The following is a 27,135-nucleotide window of genomic DNA, read 5'->3' on the forward strand; positions in this document are numbered from 1 at the left end:
TCACTAGGCCCCGTGGCACAGAGTGGTAAGCTGCAGTACTGCAGCCTGAGCTCTGCTCATGACCTGAGTTCAATCCTGGCGGAAGCCAGTTTCATGTAGCCGGCTCAAGGTTGACGCAGCCTTCCATCCTTCCGAGGTCGGTAAAGTGAGTACCCAGTTTCCTGGGGGTAAAGTGTAGATGACTGGGGAAGGCAATGACAAACCACCCCGTAAAAAGTCTGCCAAGAAAACATGATGCAACGTCCCCCCGCATGGGTCAGTAATGATTCAGTGCTTGCACAGGGGATTACAGACCTTTACCTATTTATAGGTCACACTTGATATTTCAGATCCTCAGCTTCCAGTTATTCACTATGGAAAATCGATTATGCTTCCAAGCACTTCAAAAAGGATGTGGCCAAAATTGAGAGGGTGCAGAGGAGAGCAACGAGGATGATCAGGGGTCTGGAGACTGAGCCCTACGAGGAAAGGCTGAGGGCCTTGGGAATGTTTAGTTTGGAGAAGAGGAGGTTGAGGGGGGACATGATTGCTCTCTTTAAATATTTGAAAGGCTGTCATTTGGAGGAGGGCAAGGAGCTGTTCCAGTTAGCAGCAGAGGGTAGGACCCGAAGCAATGGGCTTAAATTACATGCACAAAGGTACCGGCTGGATATTAGGAAAAACTTTTTCACAGTCAAGAGTAGTTCAAAAGTGGAATCAGCTGCCTAGGGAGGAGGTGAACTCCCCTTCACTGGCAGTTTTCAAGAAGAGGCTGGATGAATACTTGTCAGAGATGCTTTAGGCTGATCCTGCACTGGGCAGGGGGTTGGACTAGATGGTCTGTGAGAAAAGACTATCTACATTTTTGGCTGAATGGAAACCATTTATAGACTTTTTACATGAAATAGATAATAATGATTTGATGATATCTGGAGTTATGGATTAAGAATCATGAACAATAGAAAAAAGAGGGCTCTTACGTTTAACAGAGAATAAGCAAGACTTTGAAAATGATATATAGTTGTTGCGGAGAAAATCAGAACTCAATTTGTAGTTTAGTTTTTGTCTTTTTCTAATCTTTCTAAACTGTATTTTCTTTTTATTATTATTAGCTGCTTGTCTTGTTTGTTATTTCGTGTTTATATGTATTGTTAGTGTGTGTTTTTAGATTGTTGTGTTTTTTTAATCTTTTCTGTTTTCTGTTTATAGCTTAAATAAAATGTATTTTAAAAAAGAAAACTACAGGGGTCACTCTAAGTTGTTTGCAACTTGACAGTATTTTACACACGCCTTAAATATTAAGTTATTTGAAAGGTTAGTTTTTGTATGAAATCACACAGGGGGCTGTGACATTCTCTGAGGCATGTTGGGTCGGGTGTACATACCCTTCTTTCAGTGCACCCCATATTTCTGCGCTGTTGCCGACACACAGGAGACTTCAGTAGGCTTCTGCAACAGGTTTCTTTATTGCTTCCAACTGGAAGAGGACACTCACTAACAGAACAGTCCAGCACACAGTGAGAGGTCAGGATAGGAACCCCTTCCTGTGGCACAGAATGGCTAAGATAAATGTCTGTTTAGAAGATTTTTATCCCATCCTACCACCAAGGATGGTAGGTTACTCTGAGAGGGTATGACTGCCCCAAGGCCACCCAGCAAGCTTCCATGGCAGAGTGGGGATTCGAACCTGGGTCTCCCAGACCCTAGACTGATGCTACTAACCATTACACCGTGCTGGCTTTCCCCTAGACTCCCAAGGATTTGCCCTGTGCTCACAGGCAAGGAGAGAGCCGGAAAGGACATCCTGGAAAAAGGACACTCGGAGAAATTAAGTTTTAGAGCCTTTTGCACTCCCTCCCCACCCTGCACATTATACTCTTGATCGTCCAAGGCCTTTACACATACGTGGGCTCTAAATCCTCATTGAAGTTCACAATGGGCTGAGGTTTACCAAACAGGTTTGACCCGTAGTATAGGGAGATGCTAGGCTCACTGTCCATGTCTGTGCTACAGCCGTCACTAGAGGAGGACAGGCTGTGGTGACAGAGATCACAACAGTGTCTGTGATGGCAGCATCTCGCACCCCCAGAGGAGGCGGTGCTGCTGGAGTCAGAATCCAGATAAAGTTGCGCTGTACGGCTTGCGAAATCACGCGGCTGGTGATGGAATGTCATGGGACTGCCTGGACACAGGAGAGGCGCACAGTTCTCCATGGGATGCTTGTCCAGCAGCCAATTGCTCTCTTCTCTGCTCGGATGTTCTGACCAGTTCTCAGCCTTATAGTTAAGCCTGCCCTTACACACGGAAGACGGGAAAGAGAGTGGCTGATGCAAAGAATGTTGTTCAGTGGTGTCACTCTCTGTAGCCCAAGGAAACTGGCTTATTTTGCTGTGACTCCTTTGGCTTCTGCTGGCTCGTCTGTTCATGATACACCAAGCATCAGGGACCGTAGAGCCCGGTAGGCAGGTGGGGATTTTCGTCTCTGCTTCTATCTTAAAAGGACTAAGCCTAGTAAGTGTGGTGGCCTGAATCTCTTGTGGCCACCCTCCTGTGCTCCATTCACAAGCTGCACTTTGCTCTGCCCCCCTGGTAGATGTCTGGCTACTGGCTTTGTGATCCATACTCAGCTCTTGTAAGACTTCTTGAAGCTTGTCACGGCTTACGTAACTGATCCCCGGCAGTTGCGGCCGAACCTGGTCTTGTTCTGCTCCCACACTCAGTATTGAGAAATTCTTTCTGAGTGGTTCTTGTAGGGCTCCTGTGCTACATGGGGCAGCATATTGAAAGAGCCATTTGTGACGGTCATCTGGACCACCTGAACAATCAGAAATATTTTTAGCACGGCTCAACGGTCTACACCTGTCAGGAATCTCCGGTGGTAGGTTTGGTTGACTGGTACATTTTGGATCACCAACACACTCATTTTTATTAGAAGAACCTGGAATGGGTGGTGAATTTGAGAACTGGAGAATTTGCCATGTATTTTGCTCCTGGCCAGGTAAAGAAAGGTCTCTTGGTGTGTCTTCGGTTGCCTTTGAAGAGCAGTCAGCTGCAGAGAGGTCCCAAGGACAAGAATAAGCAGAAGGAAATGGGGAGTCAATAGCTTCTCGATCATCCTCTGAAGCCACAAGTCTGGTCAGCTTCTCCTTTGCACTGTTGACTTGTTCCTGGAGGATTGCAATTGCCGTATCCTTCTGCATGGAACAAAGCAAGGGATACACCAGTGTTTAATTCCCCCAGAAATCTACTCCACTGCAATATCATGTCTGAGGATTTGAAGGGAAAGAACAGAAAAGTTGGGCTGGCCTACACATGCAGGAGAATGTGGTGGTAGAGTCCTTAAATGGCAGAAAGGACTGTACCACTTCAGACTGCAGTATGAGGGAGGGGCTCATTTTTTAACGCTCCCATGTGGGAGAAACTCTGCAGGCAGAGAAATGGCACACGTAGATGAAAACTGCGAGACTTTTTTCTCCGTGGTGTGCTAATTTGTTGGGTTTTTTTATTTCAGGGAACTTTTTTTTGTTCTGTTTTACTTGTAGGAAAGAAATGGCACCTCTCACTTGCTGCCTGAAGTGTTATAACCCTATACCATTTCAGGATACTACCACTACATTCTGCTGCATGTATAGACCAGGCAACAATCACCATCCTTTTCGATAAACAGACTGAATCATCCAGCTTTCAGGAGATGGCAGCACTAATACAGAAAGAGTCCATTCTGTCCATGAGCCTGTTTGCCTAGACACAGTTCAGAGGATCCAGGATCTTCACTTGAATCCCTTTAGAGAACTCAAGCAGCACAAAATCTCAGGTTCCGATTTCTAAATTCCAAAAGCTGTACACAAACTATGCCTGAAAATGCAGCATGAATCACATAAGAACGTAAGGAGAGCCCTGCTGGATCAGACCGGTGGTCCATCCAGTCCAGTGGCTAATAGGGGTGTGCAGGGCCAGCCTGATTCAGTATACTGATTCGGAGTAAAGGAAAACCCGAATCAGTAAACCAATTTGGGATACCCGAATCTGAACGATTCGGGTTTGATTCGGAAAGATTCGACCATTATTTTCAATGGGGAACTTGCTCCCGGCTTTCTGGGAGCCTGGGGGGGGGGCATTTTCTTTCCGAATCAAACCAAACTTGGTGGGGACCTTCTCCTAACTCTCCTCTAACTACCACCCAAGTTTCAGAAAGATTGAACTTTGGGGGGGGGCATGATATGCCCCCCCCCAAAGAAGGTGCCCCCAGCATCCTACACTCTCCATTATTCTCAAAGGGGAAAAACAAGTCATCTTTCTATGTGGCTTGGGGTGGCATTTTGCAAGCAAAATGCACCCAACTTTCAGAGGACCTGCTCCCACCTGTCCTCCCACCCTCCCCCATGTTTCAGGGAGATAGCACTTTCAGGGAGATAGCACATAAAATGGCCCCCCAAAAAAGGTGCCCCATCCTCCTCCACTACACTATTCCCTATGGGGGGAAAAAGAGGCTTGTCTGACTAGGGGTGGCATTTTGCATGCAAAATGCCCCCAACCATCAGGGGACTTGGTCCCACCTGTCCTCCCACCCTCCACCGAGGCTCAAGCAGATCCCACTTTGGGAGAAAGTGGCTGGCCACAGGAAAGGTTAAGTTTTGGGGAGGGGATGTGCGGTCTTTGGAAATTTGGGTGCAGGTGGACTGTGGCTGTGGCCATTGACAGCCCCAATCCCATGTGTTTCTGCTGTGTGGAAGTCTTCCTCACAGTAGAAAGACATTAAGTGGTGTGGCAGGAGAACCACCTTTGGGGGGGGCATAAAATCCCCCCCAAAGTGGGATCTGCTTGAGCCTTGGTGGAGGGTGGGAGAACAGGTGGGAGCAGGTCCCCTGAAGGTTGGGGGCATTTTGCATGCAAAATGCCACCCCTAGCCAGACAAGCCTCTTTTTTTCTCCCATAGGGATTAGTGGAGTGGAGGAGGATAGCAGCACCTTCTATCTCCCTGAAACTTGGGGGAGGGTGGGAGGACAGATGGGAGCAGGTCCCCTGAAAGTTGAGTGCATTTTGCTTGCAAAATGCCACCCCAAGCCACATAGAAAGATGGCTTGGTTTTCCCCATAGAGAATAATGGAGCATGTAGGAGGATGGGGGCACCTTCTTTGGGGGGCATAACATGCCCCCCCAAGTCCAATCTTTCTGAAACTTGGGGGGTAGTTAGAGGAGAGTTCAGAGAAGGTCCCCACCAAGTTTGGTTTGATTCGGAAAGAAAATGCCCCGGCCCCAGGCTCCCGGAAAGCCAGGAGCAAATGCAAACGGCTAGCAAATGCAAATAGCTAGCAAAATGATTGCCGAATCAACCCAAATCGATTTGGCAATTTGCAATTCGGTTTTGCCAAAACTGATTTGGCAAGCCTAATCGGGCCTGATTTGGGTATTTTATCCGAATCAGAATCCCGAATTGCATACCCCTAGTGGCTAACCAGTTGCCACTGGAGAGTCAAACAAACAGAGCATAGAGGCTGAGGCTCTCCCAGGTTGCTGCCTCCCCACACTGATATTCCATGGTTTTTTAACCTCTGAATATAGAGGCTATAGACATAGAGGCTATATAGATATAGGAGCTTGCCCCCTCCTGCCGATCGCCCAGCGGAAGTTTGCCCAACACTGGCGGGCACCTGGGAACCCTATTCCTAGGAGGGAGACAGGAGTGGCCTGTTCCGTCTGTTGTTCCGAAAATGCTTCCCACCTCAGCCAGCAAATGCATCATGGTGTTCTTTTCCCCGATTAGCTGTCCAATCTCCTCCTCACTGTATATTGTGGAGTGGAAGTTCTTGCTGGAGCTAGTGAAGAATTTGGCCACGTGGCTGACGCCTTCGTTCTGGTTTTCAAAAGCTTTCAATTGTCGGACCTGCTGGACATTAAAGTATATTCCAGTTACAAAAAATAAGTTATTTCAGAGAAATGAAACAGCGAGAAGGGAAAAGCTAGTGAGACACTGAAAGAAATATGCAAAAAGCTGCATCAAAGTCTGCATTTCTGTCTATATAACCAAACTGAGGCCTTGAAGTAGGCTTGCTAATCCCCCAACTGGGGTGGGGGATCCCCTGCTCCCACCCCCTCCCCCCCCGACCCCACTTACCTAGCCAGGTGCACGGTGCACCCCTGGGTGGCGCAGCACAACCCCGCACCCGTTTCGGGCCAAATCGGGCCTGCAAGGGGGGGGGGAATTCAGCCCTTTGGCGAGCTCAAGAGCACACGCTGGGCCGCCCTTTGACCTGCGTGATGAGGTCATTTCCTGAAAGTGACATCATCACGCACACTGGGCACGTGTGATGAGTTCTACTAGCGCATATAGAAATGTTTTTAAAATTGTGAATTTTTCAGGATGCCCTCAAAATGGATACAGGCAGGGCTTTTTTTCTGGGAAAAGAGGAGGTGGAACTCAGTGGGTTGCCAGCACAGGGAGCAACTCTTGGTGGGAGGTAGTACCCCTGGTACCACATGCATGTGTGCAAAGTGCGCACATGCTCCCAGGACTGTACAGTGACATCACTTTGGGTCAGCTGGAACAAGGGGGAAGTTTTTTTAAAGTTTAAATTGCCCTCAGCGAAAATGGTCACATGGCTGGTGGCCCCATCCCCTGCTCTCCAGACAGAGGGGAGTTTAGACTGCCCTCCGTGCCGCTGGAGCAGCGAGGAGGGCAATCTAAACTCCCCTCCGTCTGGAGAGCAGGGGGCGGGGCCACCAGCCATGTGACCATTTTCAAGAAGTGCCAGAACTCCGTTCCACCGCGTTCCTGCTGAAAAAAAGCCCTGATGGCACATACTTGCCAGCAGGAATGTCAAGCGTTCTTCTTTATTTCAGACATCTGGATCAATAGTCTAGGATATACATATTTGCCAATCAACAGGGATAATGCGTGTGTGTGTCAGGCGGGTTCTCTGGAGAACTGGAGCTCTTCTGTGAGAGAATTAAGATTTTAAGCCGATTTATCAGACCATCGGTCCATCAAGCTCAGTATTGTCTACACAGACGGGAAGCAGCTCTCCAGGGTCTCTTCCACATCACCTACTGCCTGGTGCTTTTAACTGGAGATGCAGAGACTGAACCTGGGACTTTTTGCATGCCAACCACATGCTCTGTCACTGAGCCACGGCCCCTCCCAAAGAAACTGCCCATGAGCCACTCAGACTGCTGTTCACTTCTGCATATTTGACCCAAGTTCTGAAGCAGCAAGGGCAGAGCTCACAGCTCCCCCTGCCCCTCCGCCCTCCCTTTCTCTATGCTTTGGTGCCCCTGGGCTGAGCTGAAAACAAAGGTTCCAATTCTTGCTCTCTCTCTCTCAACTGGCCTCTTCACTTCCCCCCAATATGTCTCATTTCATACCTGTGGAGTAAAGATCAAACAGTTCATGGTAGTTGTACAGACAAAGATTCCTCCTGAGATTGTCCCAAAGACCAGGTTGTGCCACGAATGGAAAAACCGATTCACCACCAGCGTCATTTTGGCAGACAAAAATATAACGGTGATGCCAACAATGAGGGTCAGGGACTGATTGACTGGCGGACAACTGACGTCATATGTCAGACCAGCAAGGTAGGCCCCGTACATCAGGAGGACGCCCTACGGCCAAGAGACAAGAGATGCGCTGCAACACCCAGAAGTAAATTCAACTGAGTTCGATAGGATTTCGCCCCTAGGAAGTGTGCTTAGGGTTGCTGCCATAAAGGGCCAAAGAGTTTTAACACTTCCCAGAGTCTGGAAGAGTAATCCTGGCCCACTTACTCATGAGCCTCTCCTTGACCATCCAGTAAAATCAGGGGTCATTTCATAGAAAAAGAGCTGGAGGAACTCATTAGCATATGCCACACCGCTTGACAACGCCAGAAGTGTGTCATTAGCATAACTGATTTGCATATGCCACACCCCCTGACATCACCTATCCTGGCTGTTTTGGACCCAATCCTGGCCATTCAGGGCCGAAATTGGGCCCAAAATGGCAAAAAGGGGCTGAAAATGGCCCAAAAAGGGGCCCAAAATGGTCAGGATTGGGCTGCTGCTGAGTGGGAGCGTGATCCACCACCTGTCAGAGGCCCGATCTGGGTCGTTTCGGCCACAATCCAGGCTGAAACGGGCCCAAAATGGCCGAGAGTCAGGTGAGCAGGGCCACCTGACATGTGACATCTTTGGGGAACTGGGGAACTGCTGGAACTGCGTTCCTGTGCGTTCCCCCTCGAAATGAGCCCTGAGTAAGATTCTAAGAAATATTAGAAGCAGCTATGGTTGTTGTGGGTTTTCCGGGCTGTATTGCCATGGTCTTGGCATTGTAGTTCCTGACGTTTCGCCAGCAGCTGTGGCTGGCATCTTCAGAGGTGTAGCACCAAAACCCACAACCCGGAAAACCCACAACAACCATCGTTCTCCGGCCGTGAAAGCCTTCGACAATACATTAGAAGCAGCTGTTTAATGGGGTTTGGGGCAGACAAGTGCAGAAGGGGTGAGGGAAGGAGGAGGAGTGGCATCACAAGGCCACGTGCAAAGTATTTACCATCCAATTCCAGGTGTTCCAAATATTGGGTGGGAACCTCTTTTGTAAGCAATTGGCAGTCAGAAGTGGAGAGTACAAGCATCTGCTTCCAAGTGCTGGTAACGCTCGTTTAAGCCCTTGTCATGGATACTAACTGGAGTCAGAAGCCCCGGGGCCAAGCTAGAAGTGACGAATTACACTTGAATGGCAAATGAACAGACTCACGTGTATTCCTCCCTGTTCACTTGCACTCCACTCGATCACTCGAGTGGAGTGCAAGTGAACAAGGAGGAATACACGTGAGTCTGTTCATTTGCCATTCAAGTGTAATTCGTCACTTCTAGCTTGGCCCTCGGGCTTGTCGTGTCTCTTGGTCCCTCTGAATGAACAACGAATGACATACCTTAAATCCCAGGAAGAGAAAAAGCCAAAGGTCGGAATACAGAGACGTACAAAAGTACCCTCGGTACACAATGCAAGTCAGGTCCTTCTCGGTCACCTAGCAGAGAACAGACGCACAGCATTGAGGTCACCTGCTCTTCTCTGCAGCGTCCAGCCGTTCCCTGTGCCCAGATCTCTGCCACAGGACTGTGCTTGAATTGGCACCGGCTTTAACAGACCACACCCCCTCCTCTGCCCAGCTTTGCTTTAAGGGCACAAATAAGCATCCTCAAAAGACTTAACATTTCCCATCTCATCCTTCCCCTTCTCTTCTTACCTTCACATCTGCATTAAGGTTTTGCAGACATTGGACTGGATCCAAGAAGATCCATGCAGACAGCAGGACGATGTCGGCACCCACTAATGCCCCCACCATTATTAGCAGTTGCAAGTCTTTGATATTCTGCAGGACAGACGGACACTTCTCAGTGTTGTTAGGCTACAAGGCAGCGGACAAGAGCACAACTAAAGATGTTCCCCAAACCCCACTCCGATGAGGGCCAAACTAGAAGAGATCCATTTGCATTCCAAAAAACCCTGAAGGCAATGGAAGGGGGGGGGGTGCTCACTCATGGATTCTGTTTTTCTAAAGCAGCAGCTTTTGAAGGAGCAGGTGGGCACGGCAATAGATACACACAGCTCCCAGCCCCTTGACCATATCTAGTTTGGAGATATGTATGTCTGGAGAACATACTGGGAATTGGTTTATTTAATGTGTTTTTATCCCCCCCTCCCTTCCTCCAGCCTGGTTCTGCCCGACCAGTCACACTTTCTCACCCCTCCTACTCTGTCACCATTCCCTTCCAGAAGTAGCATTTCTCCCTACCATATATTAGCATTTCCGGGGGGGGGTTACCTGTCCTGCTCTCCTCTTTGGCCCTGCCTGATAGGGCAACTAGCCAAAAACATAACTGGCTTTGTCTAGGAGGGAGATGTGCCCAGTCTCACACACCTGTAATACCACTGACAGCTTGTTTACACCCTCAGAGATCTCTGAGCTTCTTGCTAATTTGGGGTTGTCCCTTGCATTGAGCTAGGGTTGCCAGCACTGGGTTCCTGGAGATTTTAGGAGGAAGCCTGGGGAGGGAAGGGTTTGGGAAGGGGTGGACTCCCGTGGGGTGTAATGCTATAGAGTCCACCTTCCAAAGCAGCCATTTTGCCCAGGGGAACCGGTTTCGGTAGTCTGGAGATCAGCTGTAGTTCCAGGAGATCTCCAGATGGCACCTGCAGGCTGGCAACCCTAAATCAAGCCCCCCCCCCCAACGCAAACGTATAATCCAGCCATGCTTCCTCATTCTGTCTTTCCTATCAGACGCAGATCTTTACATGATTGTCCTGAATCACGACCCCACCCGTCTTCCGTCCTCAAGATCCACTGGAACAGAGATGAAGACAGAAGGAACCAAGACTCGCCATCCCTGAAGGGCTCTTTGGTTAATTCAGAATCGTCTGTCATTACTATCTCCCTCTCCTGTTGACAGCTCATAGTTATCCTGTATGTCAGGCTTCGGCATGGGCGCTGCTGGGCAGAGCGCTGGTGAGCCTGAATTCCAGCGCCCAGGTGTGGACAGGGACAACACAGGCTCCAGCTCTGTGGAAGGAGAGGAGGTACACATCACCCTCGCTCCCTCTCTACCACTCGCAGGCCTGCTCAACCTGTCAAACTCCCTTCCGCCTCTGCTTTTTGCTTCCAACCCCCCCTCCCCCTCCCCCTCCCCGCTTGCACACTCTCCTAAACACTCCAGTCCTTCACCACTTTCCACCTCTCTACCACCACTCCTTCACAACCCACCCCATTCTCTGGGTGGACTTCCCGTATATACCTTCACCCATTCCTGGCTCCACCTGCCAGCCACGCCCCCCAGCACTCTAGCCATGGCCCAGGCTGTCCTAGGCAGCCACACCTGGTGTTGTTCTGTTGGATGCTCTGGCCAGCCACACCTGTGCCTCCTTTGCTGGCTGCCGGGCTTTCTTTGCTGATTGCCTCAGGCAGTCCCACCTGAGGCTGCCTTGCTCCCAGCCTCACCTGGTCCTTGCTACTCCCTTCCACCTTGCTTGCAGGTTGGGGTGGGGCCCTGTGCTGCCTCTGATGCCTTTCTTCTCCTGCTGGTAAGGTTGTTGTCTGTCTGATGACTGGCTGTCCCTGTCTCCTGTGCCTTCTCCCTCTCGTCTGGTCCCCTCCTGGCAATCCTCACTCTCTCTGCCTAAGCTCTTAGTTTCCCACTGGAGGGTGGGGCTAGCTGGCTTCCACCTGCCCCATCTGACCCTCTGCGGCTTGGGTGCTTCTTTCCGCCCCTCTGCTGCTGGCCTGTTCGGGACCTGGGTGACTGTCGGGGTGGCTGGGTGGCTGTCTCCCATCCCCTTCTCCCAATAAGTCCGGGGGCTGAGCCTCAGACCCCGGACACAGTAACCTCAGGATAACCAGCTCATTTCATTTGCCATTCAAGTGTAATTCGTCACTTCTAGTTTGGCCCTCGGGCTTGTCGTGTCTCTTGGTCCCTCCTTCCATGGAGATAGAGCAAGATGGGTAGCCCTGTTAGTTTGTCTGTAGCAGTAGAAATGATCAAGAGTTGAGCTTTTGTGAGTCACAACTCACTTCTTCAGATACCAAGGGTCCAGTAGCACCTATAAGACTAATAAAATGTGTTAGTCATCTGTCTCCTCTTCAGAAGTGAGCTGTAACTCACAAAAGCTCATACCCTACCATAAATTTTGTTAGTCTTATAGGTGCTACTGGACTCTTGCTCTTTTCTACTGGGGAAGGATGTTTGGCAAGGAAGCAGATGATAATCTAACCATGATCTTCTCACTGAGACAATAAACTGGTGTCTCAATTGTACCCCCAATCCACGCATGGGGACTCTCCCACACAATTGTTCATTCAAACAGAAAACTAGCCTGTTGGTGAGAAAGCGAGGCTGGAACCCTTTCATCCTAACACACTTGTTTTTTACACGAAGAGGTTTCATTTCTTTAACACGGGGAAGAATGTCAGTATGGGAGCTGCACTCTAAAGTGGCACAGCCCAGACATGGGTCGGTAGGGTTGCCAGGTCCAAGTTGGGAAATTCCTGGTGGTTTGGGGGTGGAACCTGGAGAGGGCAGGGTTTGTGGAGGTGAGGGGCCTCAGAATGGCACAATGCCACGGAGTCCCACCTTCCAAAGCAGCCATTTTCTCCAGTGGAGCCGATCTCTATCACTGGGAGATCAGTTGTAATTCTGGGAGATCTCCAGCTACCACCTGGAGGCTGGCATCCCTATGGGTCAGGGAATCAGTCCTGCAAGGCTGGAATCTAGGAAGAGAAGGAGGGTGTTTCAAGCTGCTATCTCCTTGACCAGAAACAGTTCCTGCTCTTCCTTCAGTGAGGAGCAATACGGGGCTGTCCCTTTACATCCAAAGAACTGATGCGCAGGCCGATCTGCACACTGTTCTGGAGAACTGGGCCGGACAGCAACTCACCACTCTCTTGTCTGGGACTCGCTGAGTGAACACTTTATACAACCGCCAGCTTTTCCCCAGGATGGGTCCAAAGGCCAAGGAGCCCCCGATACATAGCAAACAGATCCTCATCTGCAAAAAGGAAGGGGAAGAGACTAAGAAAAGGATCCACGTTGGCTTTGCTCTTTCTTTTGGCTGACACTAACCTTACAAGAGCAACTAAGTACACTTCAGATCTGAAAAATATCCATAAATAAATGTATGTATATTAAAGAAATTACTGTTTTTTTCTCGGGCATGGTGGGAAAGGAAAAACTTGCAAGCTGTGCTTGACAAAGCATAGAAGAAGCGCACAGTACGGTGGGCAAAGGTTTCCAGCAAGGAAATTTCTTCTCCCTTGTTCCCATGCAAGAAAATGTAGGTATCCGTGGAGCCCAGCCACGTTCCCTAACTGGAGGCATTCTCTAACCCAGTGAAAGGAGTTCAGGTTCTTATGGCAACTTCCCAGATTCCCCACCATGCCTTACAGTTCAGAGAAGGACAGCAGGAGATGCTGCCCCTTCATCTTCCAGAGCACAAAGGCAAAAATGCCCCCAACTATGACTACATGAAGGCAATAGATAGTTGGGAGCAATTCTGCATTTATGGAGAGACATCATGGCCACGCAGGAGGAATGGAAGAATAAATTAGATGAGCATGCGACAATGGCAAAATTAACTTCTTTTATATATAATAGACCGACTTTGGAATTTCAAGATAAATGGAAAGCTTTTTTAATTATGTAGATGAAAACTAAGAACAAAATTAAATTAACAAAGACAGAAGGAAAGACTTAGATAATACTTGCTTATGTTATTAGATATGAAGACACAGGGGAAAGACAGAATAAGATATTTAAATAGAAGTGAAATATCAAAAGTAGGTTTAAGTAAGTTCCAGTTAAATGTATGTATGTAGTTTTTATTTTAGGTATAGGATCATACGGTATCATTTATGTTTGTATGTTTGGAAATTGAAATAATATATATAATATATAGTTTTAAAAATGGCTATCCAGGCTGCTGTCCATTGCATCCCACCACTGACCTGGCCACAGGGCCCGGAGGCTGCAACACCAATGGTGGACAGCTGAAACGAACCTCTGGCTGCTCACAATTAGCTCTTAAAGTTTGCCAGCAATTGGCTCCATTCCTTATCATATGCTGAACAGCATATTCAGTTATCAAGAATTGACCTCTTAGCCACATTGTTAATGTCTCTCACTTCTTATGTCTGAAGCTTCTGACGCCTTAGAAAACAAGGGATCTTACACTGCAGCACTTCTTCAAAAATGTGTGATCTGGCCATGGTGAGCCCATCCAAGTTAGATGAGTTTGATGTGTTCTGTGTGGGGCTTCCTTTGAAAACTGCCTGGAAAATTCAGCTGCAGCTGCCAGGCTACTGTCAGGGGTGGGATACAAGGATCATATTGCCCTCATGTTGAAAGATCTGCTAGGGATCCCAGATCCCTTGGTGGGAGCAAGGGATCCCTTGCTCTCATCCGCTACTCCCTGCTACTATTCACCTGGCCGGCAGGGAGGAAAGGTGTGGAAACAGGCCTCCTGGGCATACTCCCAGGTTGGCATAATGACATCATTTCCCAGGAGGGATGTCATTATGTAGCCCTGAGAGCACTCCCATGCTTCACAGCAGGCTGATTTGGGGCCCAAACGGGCTGAATTGGCACCGTTTGGGGCCCAAATCGGCCCACTGCAAAGCGCATGCACGCTCTCAGGCCTGTGCGAGGACATCACTTGATGTCATTGTGCAGGCATGAGCGTGTGTGCACAAGGAGCAAAGACAAGGTGAGTACCGGGCCCCCCTCTCACTGGGAAGGGAAGGGGACCCGTCAACCCTAAGATCTGCACTGGCTACCCATCTGTTTCCAGGCACAATTCACAGGGCTGCTTCCTGCCTTTAAGGCCCTGAAAGGCCTTGAATGTATGTGGAAGATCTCCTTTTCCTCTACTGTCCAGCCTGCCAGCTAAAATCTTCCTCGTAAGTCCTGCTTGCTATGATGTGACTGCTATCCAAGGTGAGGCGGGTGGCATGCAAATACAGGGCTTTTTCAGTGGTGGCCCCTCCTCACTGATATTCAACTGGTGCCTATTTTCTTTTAGGCACTAGGATAAAACACTGGGGCAGTGGGGGAGTGAGGCTGTGGTTCAGTGACAGGGCATCTGCTTGGCATGCAGAAGGTGCTGGGTTCAGTCCCCTGCATCTCCAGTTAAAGCGGCTTCATGGGTGTTCGTTTCTTTTTACACAGGCTTTTAATTAAGGGGTTGATTTTACTGCCATTTTGTGGCCTGCTTTTAGTTTGAAAACTGTTTAAAATTCCTTTTAAGTGGATTCATATTTTATAGCTTTTCACTCTGGCTGTTTTTTTAAATGCTACATTTTAATTAACATCTGTTATGCTGTGCTGTTTTATTATGTTTTATTCTGTAAGCCTCCTTCACAAGGTTCCGTGGAGAGGCACTATAGACAATTTTCCAGATAAATAAGATCCAGAGGAGTTCACCGTGTTAGTCTGTGGTGGCAAAATAATAAAGACTCCAGTTGCACCTTTAAGACTAACCAACTTTATTATAGCACAGCTTTCGAGAACCACAGCTCTCTTTGTCAGATGCATCTGATTCCGTCAGGTTGAAGGGGCACTGCCACCTGGGTCCTCCTGGGTGAAGGGGGGGTGGTAGCCATTGCCGGCTGCTCCACACCCGATCCCAGCTGGGTGAAGGCAGGGGGTGGGCATTGCCACCTGCCCCCTCTTGATCCTGGCCAGGTCAAGGCAGAGGTGGGCATTGCTGCCTGCTCCCCTCCTGATCCTGGCTTGGTGAAAAGAGGTTGGACATTGCCTCCTGCTCTGTGCCTGATCCTGGCCAGGTGAAGAAGGAGCAGGCATTGCTGCCTGCTCCACACCTGATTCCGTCAGGTTGAAGGGGGAGTGGGCATTGCAACCTGCTCTGCTCCTAATCCAGGCTGGATGAAGGAGGGGTGGACATTGCCACTTGCTCCCCTCTTGATGCCAGCTGGGTGAAGGGGGATAAGGCATTGCCACCTGCTCCGCTCCTGATCCCAGCCTGGGCGTCCCACCATGGCATGCTATCTGGAGGAACGGACTGCTTCGTCTGGGCTTCTGTTCACAGAAGTGCCCTCTGGAGGCACACCAAGGTAGGAAGTGAGTTGTCAGGAACACGGTTAGCTTTTTGTATAGTAGGATTCACCGGAGCTGATTTTGTATCGAAATAAATTTTGGCTGATTTTGACTGACTAGGGAGAGAAGATTGCTTTAGATATAAGGGAACTGCTGCTAGCAATCACTCCTGTAGTACTTCCAGTTTGCACTCTACCCTCGTTATACCACTTTGAAATCTTGGGGGTGAGGAATAAATGGCCCAGGCAGCCGGTTGCATTTGCACCTGCTTCACAGACTGCCTTCAGAACTCGGGAAGTTAACTAGCAGTTTGGGGGATTGCAAGATGCTCCCTTGGAAAGGAAATGGATGATTCCCCACCACTGGCCCCGGCCCCTGCCACCCCGAGACTGCGTGGGCTTCTGCAGAGGGCGACTGTGCAGCGCTGGTGGGTACGGGGAGGGCACGGCTTGGGTGCACATGCCAAATGCTTTCACACATTTCTCTGGAGCCCAGCCAATGTGAATGGACATTGCTGTCTCTCTCTCTTCTCTTCCCAGTTTGCTTTCACCTACCTGAACAAGCATCTCCACGGACGGCCCAGACAACGGGTTTTGCTTCTCGATCCCAAAGAGGTAAGCGCTGCCATAAGTCAAGCTGCTGCCCAGCAAAGTCACAACGTTCAGGTTGGGACTGGACATCTTCACAATCCTCCAGCAGACACAGCAGTTAAGAAACATAAAGGAGAACATTACTGGAAAAGGTCTGTGGATCAAGACTCCACCCTCCCAACGCAAATCATACAATTTTACTTCACGCTGTGCTCTGCCTCAGACTGTCTTGACTGAGCGTTATGGTCTAATGTTCACCGTGCCAGGGCTTTACTCCTTCAGTCTGTGGTGAACTCAAGCTGGTTTCTCAGGTCAGGGGGAAGCCTGTCTCAGGGTCCACCTGCCCAACAAACCTGTAGGCACCACCAGGTTCCTTTCTAAGACCTGGCATTGGGGCGAGAAGCAAGCCTCAGGCTAACCAGATTATACTTTAGAGACAGCAAGACAAATCCCAATCAAAAGTTAACCAAGGCTGTTTTCACACTGCTTACTGGCCACGGAACATTGCGCCAAGCTCCCGGAACGACAGCGTCTTCCTGGTGCGATTTCACGCGAGAACGGTTCTCACACAAAATCACACCAGGAAGACACTGTTGTTCTGGGCCAGAACTGGTCTGGACGCTGTCTACAAATTGAAGCTGTTAAACCAAATACACACCACACAGTTATAAAATGCAACTGGTTAATTAATAACTAAATAAAATGACTAATCTAGAAAGTGTGTAGAAAACGACAGATAAACCAAAAAAGCTAAATAACCTAACATCCAGGGCTTTTTTTCAGGGGGAACGTGGTGGAACGGAGTTCCAGAACCTCTTAAAAATGGTCACATGGCTGGTGGCCCCGCCCCCTGATCTCCACACAGAGAGGAGTTGAGATTGCCCTCCGCGCCGCTGAGCTGCGCGGAGGGCCATCTCAACTCCCCTCTGGCTGGAGATCAGGGGGCGGGGCCACCAGCCATGTGACCATTTTCTCCGAGGGCAACCCACTGAGTTCCACCACCTCTTTCCCCAGAAAAAAAGCCCTGCTAACATCTAAACGTACTTGCCAGAGTGCTTGGTCAGCGATGCAAAATCTAGCATCAGAGTTCCAGGCATTCAAGTATGATTGTAAATAACAACAACAACAACAGTGTGCTTATATACCACCCTCAGAGCGGTGAACAAAGTCAGTGTTATCATTATCCCACAAAACAGCTCCCACAAAACAGCTGGGGAGCTGGGGCTAAGAGAAGGGGCTTACCCAAGGCCACCTGCAGAGTTCATGGCAGTAGCGGGAGTCGAACCAGCAGAGTGCTGGCTCAGAGCCCAGCCACTTAACCAATATACTACAGTAATAAGTAGCCACAAGCTAGGAGTCATGCCCAGACCCCAGGCTTCAAAAGCAAGGTGGAAAAAGGCACAACCACGTCAGAGCCAAGCCTAGAGCAACTGCATAGCTAACGGGACCAACTTTTATTCCCAAAAGTCCAGCCACAGGGCAAGATGAATTAACCAATCAGTAAGGGCTTGTCCTCTCCCACTGAACCAAGCTCTCTCACCAGCACCCTCTTACAATGAGAACCAAGCTGGTTCAAGATAAGCTAACAAGATGGTAAGTTATACATGACAACCTTAGGTGCCTCATTTCCCTCCTTAGCCTTGCTCCTCGAACTGATAACAAGCTTCTAGATGGCTCTGCAGATGAACTCATCCTTTTCTCACAGGCATAGGACTGCCAGGTCCCCCAATGCCCCCCCCCAGCAGGAGATCTGGGGCCTCGCTCCTACCTGGGTTTTTTCCTTTCTGTGCTCACATGCTCCTGGCTTGCATAATGATGTCACTTCTGGGAAGTGATGTCATTGTGCCGGTCATGGGCTACCCTGCGAGCACTCCTGTGCTCCCCAGGGAGCCAAATTGGGCCTGAATCTGGCTGAATTGGTCTGTTGCGGAGCGCGGCAGTGCTCCCGCACTATGCAGCAGCCCAATTTGGCCCAATTTGGGCCCAATGCCCAAATCTGGGCTGATTTGGGCCCAAATTGGCCTGGATTTGGCCGCTGCAGAGCACAGTAGTGCTGACATGCTACACAATTTCGCCCAAATTGGGCCGCTACAGCACACAGGGAGGCTATATCCCCCCTGCTGGTGAGGGAAGCAGGGTGGGGTGGAGGGTGGGAGCCGGGGATCCCCCACTCCTGGTGGGGGACTGGCATCCTTAGGTGTGGACCATCAGTTTTTCCCAACGAGATCTGCAACTCGAGTAAAGCAGGCTGTCGGCATATGAGATGCCCAGAGCAGGCTCGTTAACCACACAGTCTCCTTTTGGGACCTCTCACATCGCTTCCTCCAGCACTATAGGCTGACAACCTTCCTTTTAGTTGCTTAGCAACCACAAAATATTTCATTCTTCTTGACAACCAGCAAGGCACCTCACCAGGGGAGAAAAATAGACAGTAGGCCACATCACCAAACCTAAGCAAGCCAATAATAGCATCAATAATAATAACATTCAATTTATATACCACCCTTCAGGACAACATAATGCCTACTTAGAGTGGTTTACAAAGTGTGTTGTTATTATCCTCCCGACAATCACCCTGTGAGATGGGTGGGGCTGAGAGCGCTCTGGAAGAGCTGTGACTGACCCAAGGTGACCCAGCTGGCTTCAAGCAGAGGAGGAGTGGGGAATCCAATCTAGCTGACCAGACTAGAGTCCTGCCTCTGTTAACCACTACACCAAACTGGTCAGGTGATCTCGTTGACTGGTCAGTCAAACAGGAGATTGAATTTTTAGCCCATTTGGTTCCATCTAGTGAGCAGGAAGATCCATGTGACTTCCATTGGCTGGCCTGGAAGGAGGAGCCCCCCAAGTTCCCTCTGTCCAGCAGTCTTCCAAGATTTATTGAGGAGAAAGGCCGTAGGCATTGACATTCGAAAACAAACGTAGACATCTAGCTTTTAGTAGCTCCTTTCTCAACTTTCAAAGGAAAAAAATACCTTCCTAGATTGTGTGTTAGAGATGGTAAGGAGTTCTGTCTGTGAACAACGCTGGGACAATACAATGGCTAGTAGGGAAAAGGCAGAAGCGTGGCCTCGTTGTGCTCCAGACCTTACCGATTTCTCCTGAAACGAACCGTGAAGATGAGAAAGAAGCAGCTAAGCAGGATTCCACCCGTTAGCAGGACCCACACAATTCCCCGGAGAGCAGCTGAGGAAACAGGGGGGCTCTTACAGTTATTGTCAGATGATGACTGAGGGAAGACAAAGATTGGGCACAGTAAGAACTTGTGGAGATTTCTTATAGAAACCCACCAACCTTTCCAGAAGTAGCAGTGCGGGCGCTTACTGGCCGTTTCAGTAAAAGCAGCAGCAACTGAACTCTGTTTTATAAGCAACTGTGTTTTGAAAGAAAAGAGATCTGTCCTTGTTGTTCTGCCTGAAGAGCGTCTTCTGTACTGGAACAAGTAAACTCCCGGGACATTGGCTGGACTTTTCACTTCCCGGGAGGGCTGCTGTTCTTCACAGGGCCAAGCAACAAGTGACAAATGACACTTGAACAGCAAGTGAACAGACTCACATGTATATCTCCCTGTTCACTTGCGCTCCACTTGATCAAGTGTCATTTGTCACTGACAGAGCCTTCAGAGGGCTTGCGGAGATCACTACTCAGAGGGTTTGTTAATTTCATCTTGGCCTCCCTGAAGGTTCTGTCAATTTCATCTCTCTTCAGGAGGGTAGTGTAGAGAGATGAAAGGGAAGCTGAAATTAACAAACCCTCTGAAGAGAGATCTTTTAAAACTTTTAGACTACACTTCCCAGCCAACATTGCGTCTCCTTACACTTGAGCATCCTGGTGTATGATGATTTGTGTCAGGGCTTTTTTTCTGGGAAAAGAGGTGGTGGAACTCAGTGGTGGAACTCAGGACTGCACAATGATGTCACTTTGGGTCAGCTGGAACAAGGGAGGAGTTTTCTAAAGTTTAAATCGCCCTGAGCAAAAATGGTCACATGGCCGGTGGCCCCACCCCGTTCTCCAGACAGAAGGGAGTTTAGATTGCCCTCCGCGCAGGGGCAATCAGGGGGCGGGGCCACCAGCCATGTGACCATTTTCAAGAGGTGCTGTAACTCTGTTCCACTGCATTCCAGCTGAAAAAAAGCCCCGATTTGTGTAGAGAAACTCTATGTTTTGAGCTGAAACTGAAAACAAGTAGTGGGTACAAAGTACGCTGGCTTTCTAGGTCTTTTTGAATACTTAACAAGACCGTTTGGAAGTTGGATTTTTTTTTTGTCTCGTAAAAAGCACTTCCTGCCAATTCTCAGTTTCACAGGGTGTGACCAATAGCCTATCTCCGTGGATTTTCTCCCACAAGTCTAATACGGCTCATCATTTTCATCTACATTTTCCCCTCCATAAACATGGGCATAGCAGCAGAACTATAAAAACTATGGCAGCTGAATAATGAAAACTGAACTGGATGTGCGTGACTGGGTATTGGTGGTTTCCCTTGCCCAGAAGAAACAGAACTGTTTGCAATTTTTAAAAAAAAATCCGCCTTGAGTCATCTGGAAACAGATGCTCTTGTTATCGGAAAAGTTCTATAGCCCATCAAGATCATCTTCAAAATGCAAATACAAGCTACACTTTGCATGCAGCCAGAGGCATCTGTTCTCTGACATTTTCTTTTTCCAATGAGTTTCAGTGGAAGATCAGCAGCAGGGGGTGGGGAGGAAAAGGGCAGCCTAACCCTTCCTTCCAAACATTTTCCTGCTCCAGATACTACCAGATCAATTATGGTTCTTCTGTGCAAGATGTGGTTTTACCCTCATGAAGTAGTAAACCCCCATTAGACTTGCATCACTTCAGAAAAGCAGTGGGGACAAGTATGACTGAATCTTCCTCCATACAAGAGGGGAAAAAATTAACATAGAAAATGAATGTACAAGGGTGCTAGGTGAAGCCTCTCCCTGATGAACTAGTTTTCTGTGTACAGAGGCAGGGCTTTTTTTCCTGGGAAAAGAGGTGGTGGAACTCAGTGGGTTGCCCTTGGAGAAAATGGTCACATGGCTAGTAGCCCCGCCCCCTGATCTCCAGACAGAGATTGCCCTCCATGCTGCTTGGCAGTCTAAACTCCCCTCTGTCTGGAGATCAGGGGGCGAGGCCACTAGCCATGTGACCATTTTCAAGAGGTGCCGGAACACCGTTCCACTGCGTTTCCCCTGAAAAAAAGCCCTGTACAGAGGTCTGTTCAAATACAAGAGCCTGCTGTCTGATGTAGTTCAGCCCAGAAACAAATTTACTGCCTCAGCAAGAACTATCCCAGTCAGAAGTGATAACCATCAGATACGATAACCATCTTCAAGTACTTGAAAGGCTGCCATATAGAGGATGGTGTGGAGTTGTTTTCCATTGCCCCAGAAGGATGGACCAGGATCAATGGGTTGAAACTAAATCAAAACAGTTTTCGGCTAAACATTAGGAAGAACTTCCTGACAGTTAGAGCAGTCCCTCAGTGGAACAGGCTTCCTCGGGAGGTGGTGGGCTCTCCTTTGGAGGTTTTTAAGCAGAGGCTAGATGGCCATCTGACAGCAATGCTGATTCTGTGAACCTGGGCAGATCATGAGAGGGAGGGCAGGAAGGGTTGCACATGCTTAGTTCTCTTGGCCCCTTCTTACATGCCCAGAGTAATGCCAATTGGGGAATTGTCAGGAAACAATTTCCCCCAGACCAGTTTGGCTAGGAATCCTGGAGGTGTTTTTCCATCTTCTGAGAATGGAGCAGGGGTCACTGGGGGTGTGGGGAGGGGGGGAGGTAGCTGTGAATTTCCTGCACTGTGCAGCGGGTTGGACTAGATGACCCTGGAGATTCCTCCCAACCTATGATTCTAAGTACAAAATCTGTACCCACCACCCCACCTCAAAAAGGAAGAAAAGCATTTGTACGCTGCAGGGCCTCAAAGGATGCTGTAAACCACTTTGTGTGTCAATAACTGCGATGTCAAAATCTAAATGGTTCCGTTATTTGTTATTAGGCATTACTGAGTCATGCTGGACATTATATCAGGGCGTCAGAAACACTGGCAAAACCTGATTTAAGCCTGATATAAAACCCTTTAGGCAGGCTGTGCCATGTGAGGTGGGGAGGGGGACAAACACTCCGCCACGTCAACAGACCATCCCTCAATACTGGCTTTCCTTGGGGGACTGACCATCTCCTATTGGAGACAGCTTGGATGGAGAATTGTCTCACGGCAGTAGCCACTTTTTAGATCAAGGGGTTTTCTTCGGGCCCAACGTAAATGCTGCGGTTGCAGCAGAGCCTAAGACGGCCATTTCCCCAGATCACCCTCCCTGCTGACGCTGGGGTTCTCCTTTTACCCCACGGCATCCCTGACTGCTGAACAAACGCTCACAGAGGTCTGCATGATCACACGTTATGCTGTACAATAAGGTGGATTTTTCAAAGGGAATGTGAGTGCCTCTTTGCAGCAATGCAGGACAGGGCACTAACAGTGCAATCCTACGGAGAGTTACTCCAGTCTAAGTCCATTGACTCCAATGTGCTTAGACTGGAGTAATTCACCATAGGATTGCACTGCAAGGCCTTTTCAAAATGAGATCGGGATTTTTCTAGGAAAAAATGCCCAAGGTTGACTGGATCAGTTACGTGCCAGTCTTAAGGGTAGGTGGGTAAGTCCGACTTGTGGAATGTCCCTCCGGGACACAACCTCATACCTCATACCTTCCCTTGTTCCATTTCCGTCTGGTGGTTTCCACCCACATTCTGCCTCCAAACACATTTTACATACTAAACGTACTTAAGACACTACGTCTACTCATCTAGTTCATCTTTTTCCTGCCCTTCCTCAAAGAAGCGCAGGGCTCTTCCCAACTGTATCCCCACAACAACCCAGTGAGGTTGGCCAGTCTCAGAAAGAGTAACTGGTCCGAGGTCACCCAGCCAGCTTCCACAGCAGGATGGGGATCAAACCTGAAGTCCCCCAGATCCTTGTCCGAAACTAACCATTGCAGCACACCGGCTGCCCAACAATTAACGTTTATGCTTGTTTGAAAATCGGCAGAATGTGACCCATTGGGTGCTCTGTCCACAGTATGCCGCTGAGGATTTTAAAACTGCTGTGGCTCCTGAGAAAGGCAGTGAGAAGAATCATTCTCTCCCCATGTAGGTTAAAAAAAAAAGAGGTAAAGGTAGTCCCCTGTGCAAGCACCGAGTCATTACTGATCCATGGGGGGACGTCGCATCATGACGTTTTCTTGGCAGACTTTTTGTTACGGGGTGGTTTGCCATTGCCTTCCCCAGTCATCTACACTTTACCCCCAGGAAACTGGGTACTCATTTTACTGACCTCGGAAGGATGGAAGGCTGAGTCAATCTTGAGCCGGCTATCTGAACCCAGTTTCCGCCAGGATCGAACTCAGGTCGTGAGCAGAGCTTGGGCTGCAGTACTGCAGCTTGCCACTCTGCGCCACGGGGCTCCTCTTCTCTCCCCATGTATTTACATAATGTGTGTTGTGTGTCATCAAGTCGTCTCCAATTTATGGCAACCCTATGAATGAAATACCTCCAAAACATCCTATCAACAGACTTGCTTAGATCCTGCAAACTGGAGGACTTCTTTTTTTGAGTCCAGCCATCTCATTTTAGGTCTTCCCCTTTTCCTACTGCCTTCCACTTTTCGTAGCATTACTGACTTTTCCAGAGAATCTTGTCTTCTCGTGGTGTGACCAAAGTACAATAGCTTCAGTTTGGTCATAAAAAGATGAGGACCACTAAATACAGGGGGGGGGGAGGCATCCTTCACTAGAGATTTTTAATAGATTCATCAACAACAGCATTCTTTGCAGAGCTTTCACTTCAGTGCTTGAACTCCTCCCCTCATATTTACCCACAATTTTTATAGTACAGAAATCCTGCACTGTGTTGTCCTGCTGTGCTGGGCTCCTGCAACCATAGCTGCCTTCACACAGGTTGGAGTGATTGAGCTTCATCTCCACGGCGCATCCAAAGTTGCCTCTCAACCACATCATCCGGGCAGTGGCCAGCCACGCTGTGGCAGGGACGGCATGTGGCCCCACGGCGCTGGATCTCAGGTACAGCCCGCCTCAGCCAGAATTATTCGCAAAGAATTCCTCGCTCCTGAAGGGGCTTGCCCTGGAGGTGAGGTGGGGTCGGAAACAAAGCGATTACAGCAGCTTAGTGGAAATGACTATTAGGGAATTTGGGGAAGCCACCTGTATACCAGTTAAAATCCATTGATCTCAATTACTTAACGCTTGTGAATGACTCCTTTCTGCACCCTTTGGTTTAACGTTCTTGTTCCTACAATTAACAGTAACAATGTAAAGGCTTCGAAGAGCACAGCAAGCACAACAAGTTAATTTTCATTACACACCCAAGTTTCTAAGATGTCCACAACTTTTAGTCCCGGCCTGATAGGTGGCAAAGCCCTCCCCCGCCTTCACCCACCTGGGGTCACGAGCAGAGCAGGTGGCAATGCCTTCCCCCTGCCTTCAGCCAGCTGGGATCAGAAGCGGAGCAGGTAGCAATGCCAGCCCCCCTTCACCCGGCTGGGAGCAGGATCAGAGCAGGTGGCAATGCTTGCTCACCACCTTCACATAGCTGGGATCAAGCATGGAGCAGAGGGCAATGCCTGCCCCCCCCCCCCGCCTTCACCCAGCAGGGATCAGGAGCGAAGCAGGTGGCAATGCCTGCCCCCGCTTCACCCGGCCAGGATTAGGCGTGGAGCAGATAGCAATGCCCGCTCACCCGCTGCCTTCACTCGGCTGGGATCAGGAGCGGAGCAGGTAGCAATGTCCACCCCCACCTTTTCCCATATGGGATCAGGAGCGGAGCAGCTGGCAATGCCTGCCCCCTTTCATCCAGCTGGAATCAGGCGCGGAGCAGGAGGCAATGCCCGCCCCCCCCTTCACCTGGCCGGGATCAGGAGCAATGTCTGCCCCCCCCACCTTCACATGGCTGGGATCAGTCTTGGAGGAGGAAGCAATGCCTACCTGCTCACTCTCCCCTTTCTACAGCCCATTGTATTTTTCCTACAACAGGCTTTGTTACTAGTTCTGTTATAATCACCATTGTTGCCTTTGAAAGTTTCTCAGTCCTGAAAAAGAGGAAATGTAAACTGGCAGCTCAGTTTTCCTCCAACGCTAACCATCAACCTAAGTGTGCTTGCTTTGGAAGTAAGTGCCACTGAAACACCATCTCTTACGAAGCTAGGGCGTGGAGGAGAGCGTTTAATTTAAAGCCAAAGATCTTGTAACCAGATCCAGAGTGGTGTTTGCTTGATCTTATTAAATTAGAGCAACTGGGACAAATTAGTGAATTACAAGTGCCTAGGGATTTTCCAAAGAATTGATGGGGAGAGCAAATGTTGAGGAGCTCTGACATCTGATTGGAATTCGTTTGAAACATCTGGATTTCCAAAGCACAACGGTAAGGTCAACAAGAGTTTGCTCAACCTTCAGAGTTGGCATTCCCCTACCAATTCATATCCCAGGATATTTAACATATCCTGAATACAGACGCACCTTTACATTGGCGCCTCTTAATGCTTTACCATCTGTAGTCTTGTCAGGTAGATATGCTGGTATCCCACAGAGAGAACATTTAACTGCGACCTTAGTCGTATTGAATCCATTGATCACATACTTTTAAGCTGTCCTGAATTTTTAAAACTTAGGAGCTGATTTCCCCCCAAATTAGTAAGGATTCTGTTTCTCCTACTGCCGAGACTTCCAGGTTACTGAGCAATGAAGGTGGATGGGTTACATATAGGGTTTACTAGGCTTTTGGCTGCCGTTTCATAAACCCTATCATTATGCGAGTAGTTTCCCATTAACTGCCTAAGCACAAACTCTTAGTGACTGTTCAAGACCACTGGGTCGAATGAACAGTAATAGAAAAGAAAGAAAGATTTATTGTGGGCAATAAAGCATAAAACATATCTCAGTCAGGTTAACACAACCTTCACCTTCACACAATGTCTTGTAGATCTAAGGATTTGTTCCACTAGCAGAGATGCCATCTTCCGGCAGAAGGGTCCTTCTCCTGACACAAGTTCTTGTCTGATGTAGTCTTCCCACACTCATGTTCTGAGATACATGGTAGTGGTGGACAGTGCCTTCAAGTCATAGCCGACTTATGGCGACCTCTGACAGGGTTTTCAGGGCAAGAGACTAACAGAGGTGGTTTGCCATTGCCTGCTTCTGCAACTCTGGTCTTCATTAGAGGTCTCCCATCCAATTACTAACCAAGGCCAACTATGCTTAGCTTCTAAGATCTGATGAGATCAGGCTCACCTAGACGTCATTGTGCGGTCCTGAGTTCCACCACCTCTTTCCCCAGAAAAAAAAAGTCCTGGTTGAGGGGGGAGACAACTCTGGTTGCTCTCCACCTTCCACATTAGAATGGAAATAGGAGCAATATACATGGTTGTAATATCATCCTTACCACTTGAAGCACATGGCTGTGGATTATGGAAAGAGAATTTAATTGCAGCTCCTGGGCTTCTCCATCCCTCTTATCTGCAAAGGAGAAAGAAATCACAAAGCCAGCAGGTTACATACATTTTTCTCTGCATTGTCAAGCAGGCAACTCACAGCCAGTTACAGCTACAAAGCTAGTATGATTATGTTCTGGTTTCCACGACAGAGCGGGTTTTGATACCAGGCCTCCCTAACCCTAGTCTGCCACTCTGATGGCCACACCACATTGTGGGTAGAGCTATTTAACCTAAAAAGCAGCCATGGGGTGTGTGCATGAGCCATGACCCAAATCAGGGCCTCACTTATCAAAGGTCCCCTGTTCCATCTTCAGTTAAAAGGCAGAGCTAGAATTGCCTCTGCTGGGCAGCCAGAGAAGACTAGACCCGGATTTGACAAATCCCAGGTGCCAGGGATCCCACAGTGCCTAGAAATTTCACTGTGGAGCCTAATATTTTCAGCAATGATTTTATTCTAGTGTCTCTCAATGAGAAAGA

General features: G+C 48.9%; 1 protein-coding gene across 1 annotated transcript; it reads right to left on the minus strand.

Annotated features, from left to right (window-relative positions):
• Positions 1-828: 828 nt before the first annotated feature.
• GPR156 (G protein-coupled receptor 156) lies at positions 829-26,674 on the minus strand. Its single transcript, XM_055002199.1, has 10 exons — positions 26,607-26,674; positions 24,032-24,293; positions 19,238-19,374; positions 16,110-16,245; positions 12,383-12,493; positions 9,201-9,326; positions 8,886-8,981; positions 7,342-7,578; positions 5,702-5,863; positions 829-3,173 (listed from the first exon to the last, which is right to left on the minus strand). The coding sequence occupies exons 2-10, from the start codon at positions 24,167-24,169 to the stop codon at positions 1,875-1,877; spliced, it is 2,442 nt and encodes an 813-aa protein (XP_054858174.1). The 5' UTR covers positions 24,170-24,293; positions 26,607-26,674; the 3' UTR covers positions 829-1,874.
• Positions 26,675-27,135: the final 461 nt, after the last annotated feature.

This window comes from Eublepharis macularius, chromosome 18, assembly GCF_028583425.1.
Source record: "Eublepharis macularius isolate TG4126 chromosome 18, MPM_Emac_v1.0, whole genome shotgun sequence".
NCBI lineage: Eukaryota > Metazoa > Chordata > Lepidosauria > Squamata > Eublepharidae > Eublepharis > Eublepharis macularius.

Bases quoted from the DNA above. Each gene is read 5' to 3' on its own strand.
- GPR156 (XM_055002199.1), bottom strand. From the start codon at position 24,169: ATGATGTGGTTGAGAGGCAACTTTGGATGCGCCGTGGAGATGAAGCTC. The intron at 12,494-16,109 runs GTAGGTGAAAGC...TCCTTTTTGCAG, and splicing joins CCGTGGAGATGCTTGTTCAG to ATGAGGATCTGTTTGCTATG. The intron at 8,982-9,200 runs GTAAGAAGAGAA...GTTCTCTGCTAG, and splicing joins ACCTTAATGCAGATGTGAAG to GTGACCGAGAAGGACCTGAC.